The sequence below is a fragment of the Neodiprion pinetum genome, chromosome 4 (assembly GCF_021155775.2).
Source record: "Neodiprion pinetum isolate iyNeoPine1 chromosome 4, iyNeoPine1.2, whole genome shotgun sequence".
NCBI classification, from domain to species: domain Eukaryota; kingdom Metazoa; phylum Arthropoda; class Insecta; order Hymenoptera; family Diprionidae; genus Neodiprion; species Neodiprion pinetum.
Window position 1 is genome coordinate 41,691,973 of NC_060235.2, and position 21,882 is coordinate 41,713,854.

A 21,882-nucleotide genomic window follows, 5' to 3' on the forward strand; every position below is an offset into this window, starting at 1 on the left:
CCTTGATCATTTTGAGACGAAGAGCAGGCTGCGCGTTACGACCGAGAAAGCAGGAATAACCCAGATGAGAAGCAGTGAGTTAAAACCGACGTGACGTGTCTCTTCGACGGAATTTTGTCATTTGAATTCCTTGGTATAGTTTATGACGTAAAGTTCACATCCCTCATTGAAAAACGATCCGTAAATTGATAGGCCATAAAACGGATGGGGCTGACTCTGAATTCTAGAGCTAATTTTCCATTTCACGTTGAGTCGAATGTCAATTAAAATCAACATGATACAGTGAATAGGTATTAAACATAAGAAAATTTCACAAGCAGCGAACAATTTATTATGAAAATCGAGGAAAAATTATCTATAAGAAAATCGGTGAAAGCCTCAATGTCGACTACAGTTTGCATGAAATGCACCAGATGCGAATCGCCTGACGTGAATATCTTGCGCTTTTCGAAGCTGGAGAGAATTCTCCGCACGTCCAGTCGCAGATTCACCTTCGGAATCTGAGCCGGCTGAACGGCCCAACTTCTAGTTCTTAACCCTGGTAAGACTATTCACGCAGACTCGATATTGATACCCGCCTTTTTTGTATTCCTTGGCAAATATCGAAAACTCGCAAATCGCGAAAAGGTCGATATTTTACACCCTCGATGAAGCCTCGGGTCAATATTATATACTATACATAGGTATATTCGCTGTCTTGCAGACCGATGCGTGATATAGGAAGAGAGAAAAAACAAAAAGAAACCGTGTAAAACATAGTAGGTACAGACAAGTATGCGTACATGGCGTACGAATCGGAGTGCAGACGGAGAAATGAATCGTGTGAAACAAACGACTAAACGAGATACATTTCGTATAAGCGTGTGTATTCGTGTTTGGTAAAAGTTTCGATATAAATAGTTGAAGTCTTTTCAAAGAGTAGCTTTAAATTCTGATGACCGAATCTTGGTAGTAAGAATACAATTCGAGACGTATAGAATGAAACATTTCATTTCATACATTTGAATATGGTCCCTACATGAAAGCAAGTATTTCGAATTCAGTCTAAAAAACTAGACACAAGATATGATAAGTGAAAAGATATGAATACGAAACTATGAATACTAGACTCTTCTAACAGAGTATAATTTCAAAACCGCAATCTTGGAGGCGATTGTGAATCGCTCATTCTGGATCGAGGGGTCGGTAAAAAAATTCCCGGGGTAACTTGAGAGAAAGAAGGTGGAAAATATTCGGCGGCCGAGCGAGTATCATCAAGGGGGAGGGAGAGAGATAGAGAGAGAGAGAGAGAGAGAGAGTATTTATTTGATCGCGGTGTAATACCCCCTAGCAACCATAGGCACACACACACACACACACACACATATATATATATATGTATGTATGTATGTATGTATAGAAATAAATTAAAAAAAAAAAAAATTATACATACGTACAATACATAATATGGCGGTTAGTTAACAATACCAAAATAATGTAATATAGAATAATACAAAAACTGAAATAAAATATGAATAAAAATAGAAATAGAAATAGACACAAACCGAATGAAAAGCGTACATACAAAGAGGGCAGCTACATTCTGCGCGCATAATACATCGTACAACATTCATCAGACATCATACAGCATACATCGTACAATACATCTGTCGATTTCAATAATTTCACAAACATCACCCTCGCTGCACATGCTCAGCCTCTTTCGCTCGCAGATATTCTAGCAGGCCAATACGAAACACCGGCAAAGTGGACGCTGATGTGATTGACGGAGGCAAAGAGTTCCAAAAGTTAACGCCAACATACGCGAAAGACTTTTGATACGTCACCGTACGAGCCGACGGTAGGACAAGAGTGTCAGTTCGCGACGGGTCACGACGACGTGATGCATACTGACTTGGCTTAAAACAGTCGAATAGGCCAGCAAGCCCTTCATGTATGGCCTTATAGAAAATGCAACCAATAATGTACAATCGGCGATCGCGCATGGTGAGCCAGCCGAGCCTTCGTCGAAAGTCAGATATGTGCACAAACCGCGTTTGACGAAAAACATAGCGCACACAATTGTTGAGCGCAACAGAAATTTTCCTATCTAGGCCTTCGGAAATGTTAGTGAACACTCCTGCACAGTAGTCACTTATCGGTAGGACAAGAGACGCGACCAGGCGCCTCTTAAGCGCAACATCCACGTCATAGGTTGTCATCCTCAACCGATATAGAGTAGACGCGCTACGTTTACTCACTTCAGTAATGTGTTCCGTCCATGACAGTGTTCTATCTATTATAACCCCAAGATAACAAAATCTGGTTACACAATCAATAGGATGACCCCCCAGACTGAGAGGAGGGAGCTGCGTTGCACAGACCACGTTTATATATTTAGAGCTGCCAATAACCATGGCCTTAGTTTTATCTACATTCAGTCTAAGACGGTTCTCTACACTACATAACCAGATACTCTCAATATCAGCATTAACTAAGGCTAATGTTTCGTTCACTTTAGACGGCAAGCAACTGAGATATATCACAAGATCATGTGCCTGAAGCAGATGGCGACATCGCGAGACGCAATGGGGGAGATCGTTTATGAAAAGTGAAAATAGCAACGGTCCGAGAACACTGCCTTGCGGTACACCTGTCAGGAGAGGACGTACCCGCGAGGTCGTACCACTAGAATCGCGAACCACTTGCATACGGTCAGATAGGTATGAGTTGAACCACTCAAGTACGTTGTCAGATAGTCCGAAAGTTCGCATCTTCGACAGAAGCAGCGCATGGTTTACCATGTCAAACGCTTCAGAGAAGTCCTGAAACACCACCAAAGTAACCGTGCGATCATCAATCGCAATCCTACAGTCATCCACCAAACGCAAGACGGCTGATCGCGTTCCCATACCCCCACGAGATCCAGTCTGACGTGGATCGAGATAATTACCGCGCGCAAGATGCACCCCGAGTTGATCATATACTATCCGTTCGAGCACTTTAGAGAGCGAGCAGAGAAGCGATATTGGGCTAAAATCTGACGGGCCAGTGGGATCGCGAACCTTCGCTATAGGCACGACAATTGAGGATTTCCACAACAACGGATCCGATGCCGTTGTGAGTAGAGAGTTCAGAAAATATACAATCAGCGGCATCGGTAGATCTTTTAATGTCTTAAACGCCTGTATCGGAAGGTTATCAGGGCCACATGCACGAGTTGTAATACTTAACAGCGCGCTGTTGACGCATCTGTTCGTGATCGGCGAGAACATGAAGGATTCTATCTGCCTCTCGGCAAGGTTCTGTACCACTGGGCAATCATACCGCACAGTCACAGTACTAGACAAAAAGTGTTCGTTAAGATCATCGACAGTAATCCCACTAGGTAGAGCAGCCGGTGGTTTTTTACACTTGGCAAAACCAAGGTTCTCCATCTCACGCCAAAACGATCGCGCACCACCACAAGCATCGAACCGCTCTTGTATGTAAGTAGTCTTGGCGGCTGCTGAAGCACGCTTCACATCTCTACGGTACGCGACATATTCGGCGAAAACTTCCACACTGCGAGATCTCTTAAAGGACCGGTAACAGGCATTGCGCTCTTTCATCAGACTTCTGATATCTACCGATAGCCAAGGCGCGGATGATCGCCGCAAAGTAAATTCCCTGACAGGAACAGCACAATCCAGTACCTTATTCGTAAGGTTATTGAAAATTGACAACCGTTCATCCATTGAGAGCAGCAACGCAAACTGTGAGAAGTCAAACGTAGATAAGGCAGTAGAAGCAGCATCAAAATCGGCACGATCCCACGGCCGGTATCGAATAACACGCGCCTCTTGCTTGGGCACACCATACCTGACAGCAGCATATATAAGATCATGCCCTGAGAGAAATGGACTCGACGATTGACCCCAGGACTCAAGAAGATTAATATCGTTAATAGCACATATATCGAGCCAGGTATCAGAGGTGGCAGTATGATGAGTGAGCTGCATTGGTACGATATCATATCCCTGCGACGCAAAAAATTCACTGAGGTGAACCGAGTCATAAGCTGCAGATGTCAGATCCGCATTGAAGTAACCAATGGAGAGAGAGAAAGAGAATTGAATTGAATTGAACTTTATTACAGATTGTATACAGTAAGACTTTATGATAGCCTTTTTGGGGCATACAACCCGCTCTCCTAATATTAGGTTTATATTATACAGACATTTGGTATTTCATACTTTAAACAATTTTTGCCCTAGATTTTTGTGTATTAATTTTTACAAGAAATAGTGTGTCCGTGGATGGTTAAGTTGAGTTGTATACATCAGGCAGTTTTTGGGACAAGCATTTCTTTATCCCCGTTATTGGCATGTTTAAGTGTTCATACAGATTATACCTGTTCTATACTTGTGGAGCGTGTACCGTAAATGAGCTGCTGCATATTACAGTACGGTGTTGAGGTACGTATAGACAAAGCTTGCTTTGCCTAGAGTCCCTATGGTGAACTGTCTTAACATATTTTAGGTTTTCGTACAAATATTTAGGCGTTGTGACGATGTATATATTTTGATAGACGAAAGTAAGAACCAAAGTTCCGACGGATCAGCGGATCAGCGGATCAGCAGATCGGCAAAGTAGTAGGCCTACGACTTTAGAAGGAGAGAGTTGTGTATGGAGGTGTCAGGAAATCATAAAGTGTGTGAAATTAACTCAAATCCTGATCAGGTAACAAATTCAATAAATAACGACGAACTGAAACAATAAATAAAGTCACACCATTCTAAAATTATAAATACGATACATCAACACTGTCCCTTCAAATTCTTGAAATAATTGTTCCGCTCGATTTTATCTACATACACTTTTACCGTCCGCTTTTATGTAACTATTTTGTTTTATTCTTACTCGACTATTGTCTCTTACATCTTTCAACTTATGCACCTGTGCATACCACTTGTATTTTTTAAACTATCAAACCAAGTTTGTTGGGTTGCGACGTGCAGGGACTATAAATTGGGTATTTTGTACTGTTAAATTATGATGGACTTCTTCAACCAAAATGACCCAAATAAGTGCATAATTTTCTTTTTGATGGTCACCAACTATTTCTCGAAATTGTCTATTTATTTCCCTTTCTTTTATATTTGACGTACAACTAATAAACTAAAATTCATTACAGCGTAGAATGCTTCATTACATTTGATATTAGCAATGCGGTGCCTGACAGCTTTCTTTCTTCTATTTTAAGCCACCGTACTTTGATATAAGTCGGCGTAATATGCCGGTCTCTGGGTATATTATAAATAAACCTCACACATGCATTTTGTGCTCTGTGTAACTTGCAACTTAGGTTACTAGACAGTACCCTCGATAAGGATGAGACCATTGTCAACAATTGGAAAGATTAGGAGAGAGAGAGAGAGAGACGGTGGAGAATATACCGGAAGCCGACAAATAACTCGGATGTTCTCTGCTCTGCAGATCCGTCGGCAAATCCGGTTTCGAGGCGAAATCAAGTGCTCGTAACGCACCCGCTGTTGTGCGAATTCCGCCGTGAGTCGCGTCAGCCAGAGAATCCGACCGAATGAACCAGCGACAAGACTCGCGCGTCGATATGTCGCGGCTGCCCAAATGTCTTTCCAACTATAATCCGCGGGCCGTTGCGCCAAATATGGATGAGAATACACGGAATATTTCAGATCAGAGCGGTCAGATTTGTGATTTAATTCTCTCGTCGCTGCGTTAGTACTCGGAATGAAAGTGCAGCGTAATACGAAATTTGACACGATTTTTCAATTACTTGCATTTTTATTTCAGCGATGCGTTGTCAAGGCCAGCAACAAGTTTTGCTTAAGTATGAAGCTTATTCCACTGTCGGCTGACTCGTTCGTCAATCTGTTATCGCTTCGGTCAAATTTGATGAATAACTTGAAACAAATATAAGCCGGGCTTTTCAACCGCCTAAGAAATTAATTGAATAGTCAATTTGGTAAACACAAATTGAATATCAATAGTCATTTGTGAACTTTACAGATTATTTTGAGCTTTGGGAATTCATCGACCATACCATAGCCGTCGGGGGATTGAAAAATCACCAAGGTTTTGCATTGAAAATGATCGCAGTGTGTTGTATATTCTACATGAAGAAAAAATAAATTATCAACCATAAAGCGATTGCGAGATCAAAATGCATAGTTTTTTTTCTGAGGAAACCGCATTTTATTTCTTTTTTTTCCGTACTCGAATTCAGGATCCTTTAAAATAATTTCTCAGTTCTAGTCCTGTTTCCTACAATAATTTCAACTCACATCAAAATACATTGTAAATTATATTTGTGCGAATTCGCGATTATAAGACGAACAGCGAATCCGTTACAATCATTGCCAGCTTTGAGATATTAATAAACGCGAGTCTCACGGATAAATAAATTTATTTTATCACGTCTTGGAAGGCCGGCCGTTTCATTCCACAGACTCCACATCCAGGACCCTGAATCACACCGTGGATATCCTCGTACCGCGACTCACGAGCGCAAGGCGATTGAGATGAAAAGCATTCTGATTTCTTTCCGCCTTATCGGAGAGAAAGATTTCACCGACGTTACGGTAGTTCGAATCAGCGGGTTCATCCCTCGCGTTAAATTCGTGGCTGAGTGTTGGCCCACTTCTTCCTGAGCCGGAATTTTTGAACCCTTCACGTGTAAATGTTCGCCCTCAACAATTAGTCTGATAGTTATCATTCTCTACTCCAGCGGTCGACGATCGTTGTTATGACTAATACAATACCCGTACGTGTCCGTGTGATAGATTGTGAGCGCGTAGGTACGAAAATTCCAACCAAAGTTGGCGGAAATGGAATGGCAGATTCAGAGGAAACGCAAAATAAGCATAAGAATGTGTCTTCGCCACCTCAGTGACGCGATGACGCTACCAGAAGATCCATCACAGGACTCACGAGAACCTGGCTTCTGAGCACTTGCAGATCCATAGAAATGTTAGAGGATATTCAATACTTATTGTAAGTAGAAGTGAGGCCTGGAGATTTCTTTGTCATGAATTGCGAGGGTGAGTGAACTCGTAACAGGTTCTGGAGTTCCATCGGCACCCGTCATTTTCATGCAATACAAACATCATACCGTGCGAGTTTGGTATTTGAGACGTCTGTAATGCAATGATTGCGAGAGGACGATTTTCGACAGCCGGGTTATTCGGCGACCCCGCGAATCTCGCCCCAACGAAATCTCCCGTCAATTTCATCGACACTCATCTCCCGCGTATTCCGACACGGCAATCATTCATTCGCTTTCGATACACGAACGGCCGTCATTACTGCGCGGGTTCACTCGACCAGCAAAATCCACCGATAGTACGACCCCGATTTCGTCCAAGGTCGAATGCGCCGCCGATCGCGAAGCGAGTCGAACGATTCTGACGGGTTTTTCCTCCCGGCAGCTACGCTGACATTTTTTTCTCCGTTAACATGACAGGCAGCACTCGTTGAGAAGTATACCTGTAGTTACTCTTAAGCGCGTTGTTCCAGAAAGTCAAACATTCTAGTTATTTCAAACAAATACGGTAATATTTTACTCGAGACGTGATGGCGTGAATGCTAAAAATGAAAAATGCGTCCTAAAATATTTCTGTCAATGTTGAATAAGTTGTACGGAAAATTATACGACAGATATCGTAAAGTTTGGCGAAGGTTATCAAACAAATGGTCTCTTCATAATTCCTCTCACGAAAGATCGTTAAGGAGGAGGGGGTAAGGTTTTCAGCGTAAAAAAACCAATTTTTTAGTGAATTTTTTTTAAAAGTATGGATTGAGCAAAATTTAGTCAAACCTTTTGCGCATTGTTAGGTATACTTTTAAAAATGTTCTGTAATTTCTTGATGCGGAAATATTCAAAAACAAGCCGGTGACAGAACTTGCCCCAGTACGTCTCAGAAAAAGAACAATTTGCGGTCTTCACTATGTCTCGGTCGGAAGTTATCCTATATCAAAAACCATTAGAATTTAGTCAAAATATCATCAAATCCTCCCCCCAACGTTCTTTGATTATTGTTTTTCATCATTCAAAAATTTTTGGCGGCCATCTAAAGTGTAAACTGCTAGTTTTCACGAAAAATCCCGCCATTTCGTGGGTGGGAAACCCCCTTGATGTGAAAAAAAAAATTTCAACTACACGTTGGGGGGAGGTATTTTATATGTAGAAAATGTGTACCAAGTTTGAAATGAATCGGTCAAGTAGTTTTCAAATGGCGATGAACACGGACTTTGAAAAAGTAGTTTTGAGAGAAAATCACAAGCGCACGATCGAACGTACAACGACAAACTGACGATCGTCTCTCGTTTAAAATATTGTACAGTGTATAATACATACATACAAGAATGAAATATGTCTTTATGGCTTTACTTACCTGTCTATACTAAATAAAATATTTAGTCGATTTTTCAAAAGTGCAAAACCGTACCCCCCCCCCTCAAGCCTAAGACTTCACCATCCCAGCTATCACCCCCCAACTGATACGCGGGTATTAACCTCGCGACTTATCAATCTTGACGCACTTGCTTCTTGGAATTTGAACCGTGACGTCAATATTTGTGGGGATCCAAAAAAATTTCCATGATCAATGTACACTGTCAATCACAAAATTGTGTTGAAATATTTGTCAACTCTGGCAACTTTGGATCTGCGGATTGTGGACTGACAATTGATTAAAAGACGCAGAATAGTGAAAATAAAGGAGATAAGCTCAGTCCAGTATTTTGTCGTCACTCCCTCGAAAACGATTGCATTTAGAAGTGAAAATGAAAATTACCACCATGAGATATGCGAGATACTGATTTTGTCGAATAATAATACACTATGTAACAAGGGAATAAAGTCGAGTTTTTTTCCTGGGTTGATTATGGGACTTTATTTCCGACTCAATTTTTGCCGCAATATTTGTTTGAAAATTGGGACTTTTGAATTCGGTACATATTTCCCGCAAATCCGTCTTAGGGAGAAACATACCATTTTCATCGCGCTTTTGAGGTCAAATAAGTTAATTCTATGGTCAAGTAGAGCATAAAGTTGGTAATCTACTTTTCATCGACTGAACCGGAAATACATTTTCTGCTCGAATTGTACATCAATGCAAAGGCTACCATTCAAGGACAATACTAAGGCCGTGAGTTCCTACATAGCAGGATTCTCCAGTCGTGGAGATTTAAAAAGCTTACCAAGCTTTATACGACGATCATCTCATTGACACTTCATCATTGATGTGAACTGATGAAGAAATTATCAAAACATGAATTTATCGCAGAGAAAATCTCATATGTCAGCCCGAAGTGCGCTGCAATACCTTTCGCTGCGCAGTGGTGTTCGTCACATGAATGAAACCGGAAACGAACATTGAAGACCGTGAGGAACACAAACATTATCCAGAACTTGACCCAGGAAAGCATTTAAAATCAATGATCCAAGTTTCTGCTCAGCATCGTAAGTCTCGGAGTGACAATTCATACCTCGATCGAAGAACTCGAGTACATGCATTTCACGTGAAATGTTGTGGAGTAACACGATTCTGCGTCTCTGTGATTCGCAATCCACAAGTCTGACATTTCGTAAAACTCGCACCGCCGACACTAACTGCATATTTTACGTATAGTTTACGTGTAGCGATAAAACAGAAAACGTTTTAATTCGAATGTACGAGAAAGAACTTTGGCCACATCGGGTGATGTTGCCGGAGATCAAACGAACATTGACTTGGCTGTTAATCCGATGCCCTGTACTTTGATAATAGCACAGGTCAAAGCTGTATCTTCGTTGAAACTGCTAGCCGTCAGGTTTGGATATCTTGACGTCTGTGTGGATTATACGATTAGCGTGTGCGTATAAAAGCTGGTTACTCTTCAATTCAAAGTTCGTTATTGACTACAGTTCGACCACAGAAGAAGTTGGTCTCGGTTATTAAGATTCGTAACGACGTGAGTTTCAGTACTGAATTCGTGAGGCGTAGTCAAGAGTCTTACTTCTGGTTGTCACAATGAAGATTTTCGTTGCATTTTTATTCGTTCACCTGATTGCTGGTAAGCCAACTTGTGAAACTATACGGCAAGACAAGCAGACTTGAACTCGATCGAATTTAGCTTTAACTTTGACGTATAACTGTGCGATATAGTTTTGAGCATCTCGGAATCAAGTGACTGACGGTTCTAGCATCTAATCTATTGAATACTATTCAAGTTTAAGTTATCAACATTCGTGATTTTCCACTAGCTAGTAAAATACGTCGTTCCAATATTTGGTTGTTGTTTCACCTTCACCTGTGATTCACTTTCATTTCGTAGACCATGTTTTGCTTTCGTTCCTATACGCTTTCACTCTGTTACAGGAATCTTATGTTCCGAGGCTACCAAACCAAAAAATGCACTACATCCAGAGATTCTTGTGGAATCGTACATCGACATGCTGAGAGCCCTTCGTTTATACCATTTGAATGATTTTGATGAGGCCGTCAAGCAAGCCGTAATCGACAAGTGCAAGAAGAATGGTGGACCAAAGGCATTCGACGATGCCAAGGAAAGCCTGCTGAGCCTGCAAAATTCAATAGATTCCTTGATCAACGACACTGTGAATCAGGTTCAGCTTGTCGGCTCAGAATCATGGAACGCGCAGGAACAGATACCGAGACTTTGTGACACGTATATGACTGTCTTGAACCAGACGAAGCCAGCTCTAAATTCAGTCAGACCTTGTCTGGACGAAGCGGAACGCGCGGCTGCCAACATCATGTACAACATGAGATTTGTGGCTGGGGATTTCTTCTGCGGGAACAACGGAAGTAACCTTATTTGTAAGTTTATTTACTACACATATCGTATGCATGGATCTTTTTTGTGGATATCGAAATGCCCTCATAAACATATGCACGTAGTTATAAAACTGAAGTGCTCGTTATAGAGTGTACTAATCTAGCAATAAACCGACTCTACTTTCGTCTTGGAAACCGAAAAATGTAAAAGTGTGCATGAAAAATACCACTTCTTGTTTGGTTCCGAAGCTACGGCTCCGTGAAATTCATTCGCGTGGATGCAGAATTATTCTTGAAGGTACGCCACCAAAGGTTTAAATATAAAAATTGAGAAGGCGAAAAACGATTATGCAAATCCACCAGATTTCAACGTTTTTGAATTATTTAACCTGTTGTAAATTTGTATAATATTGTCTGTTTTTGTCCAAGCATTTTACACGGCTCGTGGATTTGAGTGTATCGCTAACCTTCCTCGGAGAAGATGTTCGGTACAAATGCCGCCCCCCGATAATACCGTCTTCACCGACGGCGTCCGGATTGCTGGTGCTCCATGGTCTTACGTATCATCCCACCCAAGCCTGAACGATTGCAGGTAAGTGAAGGATCAGAAAATTGTTGCCGTTATATTATACTCCAGCAGCATATGCTGCAGTGAAAGTTTTGCTCAAAATTGACTGATCATTATCATAAATCGACCAACAGGAGTATTCGGACGCTCAAAATCTGCACGGTCGAAAGATTGAGTGGATGCGAACAACCGGAACCTGCCAATTTGATGAATTCTGTATTTGATGCTGCTGAAAAAGCATCAGGCTGTGAAAACATACTTAATGCCGAAGCATCCTCTGCGGCCTGAGGATGAGATGACTGCAAAGGCTGTAGGAGGAAGGTGGGACCTTCCACATTTCGCAAGATTTTCAATATAGATTTAGTGCAGTATGCAGAACACGCAAAGTGATAGTTTGATCGATGGGCTTCGAATCTTGTGGAATACTTTATCAAACCGTCTATGTGTATGTAAAGGAATATATATATATACATATGATAGGACCTCAACGGATAATGTATGATAAATATCAATTATTTTCTGACGATCGATATTCGCCATGAATCTTACCCTGAAACATCCCTCGATCATTTTGAGACGAAGAGCAGGATGCGCGTTACGACCGAGAAAGCAGGAATGACCCAGACGAGAAGCAGTGAGTTAAAACCGACATGACGTGTGTCTTTGACGGAATTTCGTCATTTGAATTCCTTGGTATAGTTTATGACGTAAAGTTCATATCCCTCATCAAAAAACGATCCATTAATTGAGAGGCCATAAAACGGATGGGGGGCTGACTCTGAATTCTAGAGCTCATTTTCCATTTTACGTTGAGTCGAATGTCAATTAAAATCAACATGATACAGTGAATAGGTATTAAACATAAGAAAATTTCACAAGCAGCGAACAATTTTTCATGAAAATCGGGAAAAAGTATGTATAAGAAAATCGGTGAAAGCCTCAACGTCGACTACAGTTTGCATGAAATGCACCAGATGCGAATCGCCTGACGTGAATATCTTGCGCTTTTCGAAGCTGGTAAGAATTCTCCGCACGTCCAGTCGCAGATTCACCTTCGGAATCTGAGCCGGCTGAACGGCCCAACTTCTAGTTCTCAACCCTGGTAAGACGATCCACGCAGACTTGCTATTGATACCCGCCTTTTGCCGCCTTTTTTGTATTCCTTGGCAAATATCGAAAACTCGCAAATCACGAACAGGTCGATTTTTTACACCCTCGATGAAGCCTCGGGTCAATATTATATACTATACATAGGTATATTCGCTGTCTTGCAGACCGATGCGTGATATAGGAAGAGAGAAAAAATAAAAAAGAAACCGTGTAAAACATCGTAGGTACAGACAAGTATGCGTACATCGCGTGCCAATCGGAGTGCAGCGGAGAAATGAATCGTGTGAAACAAACGACTAAGCGAGACACATTTCTCAAAAGCGTGTGTATTCGTGTATGGTAAAAGTTTCGATATAAATATTTGAAGTCTTTTCAAAGAGTAGCTTTAAATTCTGATGACCGAATCTTGGTAGTGAGAATACAATTCGAGACGTATAGAATGAAACATTTCATTTCATACATTTGAATATGGTCCCTACATCACAGCAAGTATTTCGAATTCAGTCCAAAAAACTAGACACAAGATATGATAAGTGAAAAGATATGAATACGAAACTATGAATACTAGACTCTTCTAACAGAGTATAATTTCAAAACCGCAATCTTGGAGGCGATTGTGAGTCGCTCATTACAGATCGAGGGGTCGGTAAAGAAATTCCCAGGGTAACTTGTGTATAGTCGAATCTTCTCCACAGGCGAAGTTGCCTCGTAGTTTTGAATTGAACCTTTTTTTATTAGTGTGAAGGATAGAGGTTGAGGTTTTCTTGAATAAAAAACTCTCGCGTTTGAGCCATCGAATTATAAATGTTTATTGGTTCTTGTGGGAAAAGCCTTGCGGCATAAAAACCCACGAAGTATGAACGTGTATTTGTAAACGTATAAAAGCATGTGTCGATTGTGTATATGAATGGGTATATGCCGGTTACAGCCCGTTTGGCCCATGCCACCGCGATCTCGAGTGCGTTTCGTACTGCGATTTTTGTTTTATTCGATTCGATCGAATTTCGTATGATTTGCGTTTGCCTCACTCCGAGGAGCGAACGTATATGAGAGTATATTTGGGCCTCTCGTCTTTTGGGCGTGGTACGAGAGAACGCACGGCGTCACTCACGATCGTCACTAGACGGACGACATAACTGGACTGTTTTAAAAAATGCGTGATGCGCGCTCGCCTCCTCATCTACGCGAGATTTGGCATCCCTGCGGAGACGAATCGTTCGAGCGCGGCTCGCACGGAGATCGCAATGAGACGGGCACAAAACGACGCTCAGGCGCTGAACAACTTAAGAGAAAGAAGGTAGAAAATATTCGGCCGCCGAGCGAGTATCATCGAGGGGGAGAGATAGATAGATAGATGGATCGAGTTTATTATGCCATGACCCGCTTGGGCTTTAGGGCAAACAAAAAGGCGATCAGTGGAGGAACTTCAAAGATCGATGCAGGTAATTTTGATGCATAGGTAGAGACATAGAATACGAGAACCGGATTGTACAATAGATCCAGTCATAGTAGTATAACATAACAAAAGTATAACACAATAAAAAGGATATAATATATTACTGACCAACGGACCAGAAAGATAAAGTAAATAGATAGCTAACTAATAATAGATATACAGACTAGAGTTCGTAATCGTTGAAAATGATGAATGGTTTATAGTTTAAAGAACCGACGGTAGAAATAAAACAACGGTGCACAATTAGATAGATACAGGATAAGAATAGGTAGTACAAGAAAATATATATAATAAATTACAAATAGTAATAAAATTAAGAGTAACAATGAGAATAAAAGTATAACATAGTAAAACGGAAATAGACATAGATTGTAAAATAGAACAACAGTGGATAGACGAAAACCAGATAATTGATAGTTAGTCCACGCTGCGAAGTTTCCTGCTCTACGGCCGCTGCCAGTCACAGCCTAGATATTACGGAAGAGCCCGATTCTGCTGCCAGGAGATAGTGATGGAGCGTAGGCTTGAAAACGTCAAGCGACGGGGAGTTTTTTGGGGAGGGAGAGAGTGCTTGTAACGCACCCGCTGTTGTGCGAATTCCGCCGTCAGTCGCGTCAGCCAGAGAATCCGACCGAATGAACCCGCGACAAGACTCGCGCGTCGATATTTTGCGGCTGCCCGAACGTCTTTCCAACTATAATCCGCGGGCCGTTGCGCCAAATATGGATGCGAATACACGGAATATCGGTTTTCAGATCAGAGCGGTCAGATTTGTGATTTAATTCTCTCGTCGCTGCGTTAGTACTCGGAATGAAACTGCAGCGTTATACGAAACTTGACACGATTTTTCAATTACTTACATTTTCATTTCAGCGATGCGTTGTCAAGGCCGGCAACAAGTTTTGCTTAAGTATGAAGCTTATTCCACTGTCGGCTGACTCGTTCGTCAATCTGTTATCGCTTCGGTCAAATTTGATGAATAACTTGAAACAAATATAAGCCGGGCTTTTCAACCGCCTAAGAAATTAATTAAATATTCGATTTGGTAAACACAAATTGAATATCAGTAGTCATTTGTGAACTTTACAGATTATTTTGAGCTTTGGGAATTCATCGACCATACCATAGTTGTCGGGGGATTGAAAATTCACCAAGATTTTGCAACGAAAGTGATCGCAGTGTGTTGTATATTCTACATGAAAAAAAAATAAATTATCAACCATAAAGCGATTGCGAGATCAAAATGCATAGTTTTTTTTCTGTGGAAACCGCATTTTATTTCTTTTTTTTCCGTACTCGAATTCAGAATCCTTTAAAATAATTTCTCTGTTCTAGTCCTGTTTCCTACAATAATTTCAACTCACATCAAAATACACTGTAAATTATATTTGTGCGAATTCGCGATCATACGACGAACGGCGAATCCGTTACAATGATTGACAGCTTTGAAATATTAATAAACGCGAGTCTCACGGATGAATAAATTTATTTTATCAAGTCTTGGAAGGCCGGCCGTTTCATTCCACAGACTCCACATCCAGGACCCTGAATCACACCGTGGATATCCTCGTACCGCGGCTCACGAGCGCAAGGCGATTGGGAGAAAAAGCATTCTAATTTCTTTCCGCCTTATCGGAGAGAAAGATTTCACCGACGTTACGGTAGTTCGAATCACCGGGTTCATCCCTCGCGTTAAATTCGTGGCTGAGAGTTGGCCCACTTCTTCCTGAGCCGGAATTTTTGAACCCTTCACGTGTAAATGTTCCCCCTCAACAATTAGTCTGATAATTATTATCCTCTACTCCAGCGGTCTGCGATCATGATCGTTGTTATGACTAATACAATACCCGTACGTGTCCGTGTGATAGATTGTGAGCGTGTAGGTACGAAAATTCCAACCAAAGTTGGCGGAAATGGAATGGCAGATTCAGAGGAAACGCAAAATAAGCATAAGAATGTGTCTTCGCCACCTCAGTGACGCGATGACGCTACCAAAAGATCCATCACACGACTCACGAGAACCTGGCTTCTAAGCACTTGCAGATCCATAGAAATGTTAGAGGATATTCAATACTTATTGTAAGTAGAAGTGAGGCCTGGAGATTTCTTTGTAATGAATTGCGAGGGTGAGTGAACTCGTAACAGGTTCTGGAGTTCCATCGGCACCCGTCATTTTCACGCAATACAAACATCATACCGTGCGAGTTTGGTATTTGAGACGTCTGTAATGCAATGATTGCGAGAGGACGATTTTCGACAGCCGGGTTATTCGGCGACCCCGCGAATCTCGCCCCAACGAAATCTCCCGTCAATTTCATCGACACTCATCTCCCGCGTATTCCGACACGGCAATCATTCATTCGCTTTCGATACACGGACGGCCGTCATTACTGCGCGGGTTTACTCGACCAGCAAAATCCACCGATAGTACGACCCCGATTTCGTCCAAGGTCGAATGCGCCGCCGATCGCGAAGCGAGTCGAACGATTCTGGCGGGTTTTTCCTCCCGGTAGCTACGCTGACATTTTTTTCTCCATTAACGTGACAGGCAGCACTCGTTGAAGAGTATACCTGTAGTTACTCTCACGCGCGTTGTTCCAAAAAGTCAAACATTTTAGTTATTTCAAACAAATATGGTAATATTTCACTCGAGACGTGATGGCGTGAATGCTAAAAATGAAAAATGCGTCCTAGAATATTTCTGTCAGTGTTGAATAAGTTGTACGGAAAATCATACGACAGATATCGTAAAGTTTGGCGAAGGTTATCAAAAAAATGGTCTCTTGATAATTCCTCTCATGAAAGATCGTAAGGGGGGGGGGGGGGGGGGGGGGGGGGGGGGGGTGAGGTTTTCAGCGTAAAAAAAACCAATTTTTTTGTGAATTTTTTTTAACAGTGTGGATTGAGCAAAATTTAGTCAAACCTTTTGTGCATTATTGAGTATACTTTTAAGAATATTCTGTAATTTTTTCATGCGGAAATATTCAAGAACAAGCCGGTGACAGAACTTGCCCCAGAACGTCTCAGAGAAAAAACAATTTGCGGTCTTCACTATATCTCGGTCGGAAATTATCTGATATCAAAAACCATTAGAATTCAGTCAAAGTATCATCAAATCCTCCCCCCATCGTTCTTTGATTATTTTTTTTTTTTTTATCCAAAAATATTTGGCGGCCATCTAAAGTGTGAACTGCTATTTTTCACTAAAAATTCCGCCATTTTGTGGGTGGGAAACCCCGTTAATGTGAAAAAAAAAATTGAAACTACACGTGGGGGCGGGGGGGGGGGGGGGGGGGGGGTACTTTATATAAATAAAATGTGTACCAAGTTTGAAATGAATCGGTCAAGTAGTATTCAAATGGCAGTGAACACGGACTTTGAAAAAGGAGTTTTGAGAGAAAATCACAAGCGCACGATCGAACGTACAACGACAAACTGACGATCGTCTCTCGTTTTAAAATATTGTACAGTGTATAATATATACATACAAGAATAAAATATGTCTTTATGGCTTTACTTACCTGTCTTTACTGAATAAAATATTGAGTCGATTTTTGAAAAGTGCAAAACCGTACCCCCCCCCCCCCCCCCTTAAGCTTAAGACTTCACCATCCCAGCTATCACCCCCCAACTGATACGCGGGTATGAACCTCGCGACTTATCAATCTTGACTCACTTGCTTCTTGGAATTTGAACCGTGACGTCGATATTTGTGGGGATCCAAAAAAATTTCCATGATCAATGTACACTGTCGATCACAAAATTGTGTTGAAATATTTGTCAACTCTGGCAACTTTGGATCTGCGGATTGTGGACTGACAATTGATTAAAAGACGCAGAATAGTGAAAATAAAGGAGATAAGCTCAGTCCAGAACTTTGTCGTCACTCCCTCGAAAACGATTGCATTTAGAAGTGAAAATGAATATTACCATCATGAGATATGCGAGATACTGATTTTGTCGAATAATAATACACTATGCAACAAGGGAATAAAGTCGAGTTTTTTTCCTGGGTTGAATATGGGACTTTATTTCCGACTTAATTTTTGCCGCAATATTTGTTTGAAAATTGGGACGTTTGAATTCGGTACATATTTCCCGCAAATCCGTCTTAGGGAGAAACATACCACTTTCATCGCGCTTTTGAGGTCAAATAAGTTAATTCTATGGTCAAGTAGAGCATAAAGTTGGTAATCTACTTTTCATCGACTGAACCCGAAATACATTTTCTACTCGAATTGTACATCAATGCAAAGGCTACCATTCAAGGACAATACTAGGGCCGTGAGTTCCTATATCGCAGGATTCTCCAGTCGTGGAGATTTAAAAAGCTTACCAAGCTTGATACGACGATTATCTCATTGACACTTCATCATTGATGTGAACTGATGAAGAAATTATCAAAACATGAATTTATCGCAGAGAAAATCTCAAATGTCAGCCCGAAGTGGGCTGCAATATCTTTCGCTACGCAGTGGTGTTTGTCACATGAATGAAACCGGAAACGAACATTGAAGACCGTGAGGAAAACAAACATTATTCAGAACTTGACCCAGGAAAGCATTTAAAATCAATCATCCAAGTTTCTGCTCAGCATCGTAAGTCTCAGAGTGACAATTCATACCTCGATCGAAGAACACAAGTACATGCATTTCACGTGAAATGTTGTAGAGTAACACGATTCTGCGTCTCTGTGATTCGCAATCCACAAGTCTGACATTTCGTAAAACACGCACCGCCGACACTAACTGCATATTTTACGTATAGTTTACGCGTAGCGATAAGACAGAAAACGTTTTAATTCGAATGTACGAGAAAGAACTTTGGCGACATCGGGTGATGTTGCCGGAGATCAAACGAACATTGACTTGGCTGTTAATCCGATGCCCTGTACTTTGATAATAGCACATGTCAAACCTGTATCTTCGTTAAAACTGCTAGCCGTCAGGTTTGGATATCTTGACCTCTGTGTGGATTATACGATTAGCGTGTATGTATAAAAGCTGGTTACTCTTCAATTCAAAGTTCGTTATTGACTACAGTTCGACTACAGAAGAAGTTGGTCTCGGTTATTAAGATTCGTAACGACGTGCGTTTCAGTACTGAATTCGTGAGGCGTAGTCAAGAGTCTTACTTCTGGTTGTCACAATGAAGATTTTCGTTGCATTTTTATTCGTTCACCTGATTGCTGGTAAGCCAACTTGTGAAACTATACGGCAAGACAAGTAGACTTAAACTCGATCGAATTTAGCCGCAACTTCGACGTATAACTGTGCGAGAAAGTTTTGAGCATCGCAGAATCAAGTGACTGACGGTTCTAGCATCTAATCTGTTGAATACTATTCGTTGAAGCTGTCAACACTTCGTGATTTTTCACTAGCTCGTAAAATAATCCGTTCCAATATTTGGTTGTTGTTTCACCTTCACCTGTGATTCACTTTCATTTCGTAGACCATGTTTTGCTTTCGTTCCTATACGCTTCCACTCTGTTACAGGAATCTTATGTTCCGAGGCTACTAAACCGAGAGATACACTACATCCAGAGATGCTTGCACAATTTTACATCGACATGCTGGAAGCCCTTCGTTTATACCATTTGAATAATTATGATGAGGCCGTCAAGCAAGCTGTAATCGACAAGTGCAAGAAGAATGGTGGACCAAAGGCATTCGACGATGCCAAGGAAAGCCTGCTGAGCCTGCAAAATTCGATAGATTCCTTGGTCAACGACACTGTGAATCAGGTTCTGCTTGTCGGCTTAGAATCATGGAACGGGCAGGAACAGATACCGAGACTTTGTGACACGTATATGACTGTGTTGAACTCGACGAGGCTAGCTCTAAATTCAGTCAGACCTTGTCTGGACGAAGCGGAACGCGCGACTGCCAACATCATGTACAACATGAGATTTGCAGCTGCGGATTCCGTCTGCGGGAACAACGGAAGTAACCTCATTTGTAAGTTTATTCACTACACATATAGTATGCATGGATCTTTTTTGTGGATATCGAAATACCCTCACAAACATATGCACGTAGTTATGAAACTAAACTGCTCGCTATAGTGTGTATTAATCTAGCAATAAACCGACTCTACTATCGTCTTGGAAACCGAAAAATGTAAAAATGTACATGAAAAATACTACTTCTTGGTTGGTTCCGAACCTACGGCTCCGTGAAATTCGTTCCCGTAAATGCGGAATAAATCTTGAAGATACGCCACCGGAGGTTTAGATATGAAAATTGAAAAGGCGAAAAACGATTATGCAAATCCACCAGGTTTCAACGTTTTCAAATTGTTCAACCTCTTGTAAATTCACATAACGTTGTCTTTTTTTATCCAAGCATTTTACACGGCTCGTGGATTTGAGTGTTTCGTTCACCATTATCCCAGAAACTGTTCGGTACAAATGCCGCCCCGCAATAATTCCATCGTCCTCACTGACGGCGCACGGATTGCTGGTGCTCCATGGTCTTATGAACCATCCTACCCAAGCCTGAACGAATGCAAGTAAGTGAAAGATCAGAAAATTGTTGCCGTTATACTATACTCCAGCAGCATATGCTGCAGTGAAAGTTTTGCTCAAAAATGACTTATCATTATCATTAATCGACCAACAGGAATATTCGAACGGCCAAAATCTGCACGCTCGAAAAATTGAGTGAATGCGAACAACCGCAACCTGCCACTGTGACGACTTCTGTATATGATGCTGTCGAAAAAGCAACAGGCTGTGAAAACATACTCAATGCCGAAGCATCCTCTGCGGCCTGAGGATAAGATGACTGCAAAGGCTGTAGGAGGAAGGTGGGACCTTCCCCATTTCGCAAGATTTTCAATGTAGAATTAGTGCAGTATGCAGAACACGCAAAGTGATATTTTGATCGATGGGCTTCGAATCTTGTGGAATACTTTATTAAACCGTCTATGTGTATGTATATGTATATACACAACGGATAATGTATGATAAATATCAATTATTTTCTGACGATCGATATTCGCCATGAATCTTACCGTGAAAAATCCCTTGATCATTTTGAGACGAAGAGCAGGATGCGCGTTACGACCGAGATAGCAGGAATAACCCAGACGAGAAGCAGTGAGTTAAAACCGACGTGACGTGTCTCTTCGACGGAATTTCGTCATTTGAATTCCGTGGTATAGTTTATGACGTAAAGTTCACATCCCTCATTAAAAAACGATCCGTTAATTGAGAGGCCATATAACGGATGGGGGGCTGACTCTGAATTCTAGAGTTAATTTTCCATTTCACGTTGAGTCGAATGTCAATTAAAATCAGCATGATACAGTGAATAGATATTAAACATAAGAAAATTTTACAAGCAGCGAACAATTCATTATGAAAGTCGAGGAAAAAGTATCTATAAGAAAATCGGTGAAAGCCTGTACGTCGACTACATTTTGCGTGAAATGCACCAGATGCGAATCGCCTGACGTGAATATCTTGCGCTTTTCGAAGCTGGAAAGAATTCTCCGCACGTCCAGTCGCAGATTCACCTTCGGAATCTGAGCCGGCTGAACGGCCCAACTTCTAGTTCTTAACCCTGGTAAGACGATTCACGCAGACTTGATATTGTTACCCGCCGTTTACCGCCGTTTTTGTATTCCTTGGCAAATATCGAAAACTCGCAAATCACGAACAGGTCGATTTTCTTCACCCTCGATGAAGCCTCGGGTCAATATTATACACTATACATAGGTATATTCGCTGTCTTGCAGACCGATGCGTGATATAGGAAGAGAGAAAAAATAAAAAAGAAACCGTGTAAAACATCGTAGGTACAGACAAGTATGCGTACATCGCGTGCGAATCGGAGTGCAGCGGCGAAATGAATCGTGTGAAACAAACGACTAAGCGAGACACATTTCTTAAAAGCGTGTGTATTCGTGTATGGTAAAAGTTTCGATATAAAAAATATTTGAAGTCTTTTCAAAGAGTAGCTTCA

General features: G+C 41.4%; 3 protein-coding genes across 10 annotated transcripts in view; 2 read left to right on the top strand and 1 right to left on the bottom strand.

Moving 5' to 3' along the window:
• The window catches only part of LOC124217630 (pleckstrin homology domain-containing family G member 5), a 168,235-nt gene that overhangs the window by 46,881 nt on the left and 99,472 nt on the right, over positions 1-21,882 (bottom strand). The gene's annotated exons all lie outside the window — the stretch shown is intronic.
• Positions 9,883-11,879, top strand: LOC124217635 (27 kDa hemolymph glycoprotein-like). Its single transcript, XM_046623526.2, has 4 exons — positions 9,883-10,056; positions 10,362-10,823; positions 11,211-11,373; positions 11,484-11,879. The coding sequence occupies exons 1-4, from the start codon at positions 10,014-10,016 to the stop codon at positions 11,635-11,637; spliced, it is 822 nt and encodes a 273-aa protein (XP_046479482.1). The 5' UTR covers positions 9,883-10,013; the 3' UTR covers positions 11,638-11,879.
• LOC124217634 (27 kDa hemolymph glycoprotein-like) lies at positions 18,945-20,903 on the top strand. The gene is made up of 4 exons (XM_046623525.2): positions 18,945-19,106; positions 19,411-19,872; positions 20,260-20,425; positions 20,536-20,903. Exons 1-4 carry the CDS (start codon positions 19,064-19,066, stop codon positions 20,687-20,689), a joined length of 825 nt encoding a protein of 274 aa, XP_046479481.1. The 5' UTR covers positions 18,945-19,063; the 3' UTR covers positions 20,690-20,903.

Coding starts and splice junctions, on each gene's coding strand:
- LOC124217635 (XM_046623526.2), top strand. CDS start 10,014: ATGAAGATTTTCGTTGCATTTTTATTCGTTCACCTGATTGCTG. Junction 10,824..11,210: donor CAACGGAAGTAACCTTATTT/GTAAGTTTATTT, acceptor TTTTTGTCCAAG/CATTTTACACGGCTCGTGGA. Junction 11,374..11,483: donor CCAAGCCTGAACGATTGCAG/GTAAGTGAAGGA, acceptor ATCGACCAACAG/GAGTATTCGGACGCTCAAAA.
- LOC124217634 (XM_046623525.2), top strand. CDS start 19,064: ATGAAGATTTTCGTTGCATTTTTATTCGTTCACCTGATTGCTG. Junction 19,107..19,410: donor ATTCGTTCACCTGATTGCTG/GTAAGCCAACTT, acceptor ACTCTGTTACAG/GAATCTTATGTTCCGAGGCT. Junction 20,426..20,535: donor CCAAGCCTGAACGAATGCAA/GTAAGTGAAAGA, acceptor ATCGACCAACAG/GAATATTCGAACGGCCAAAA.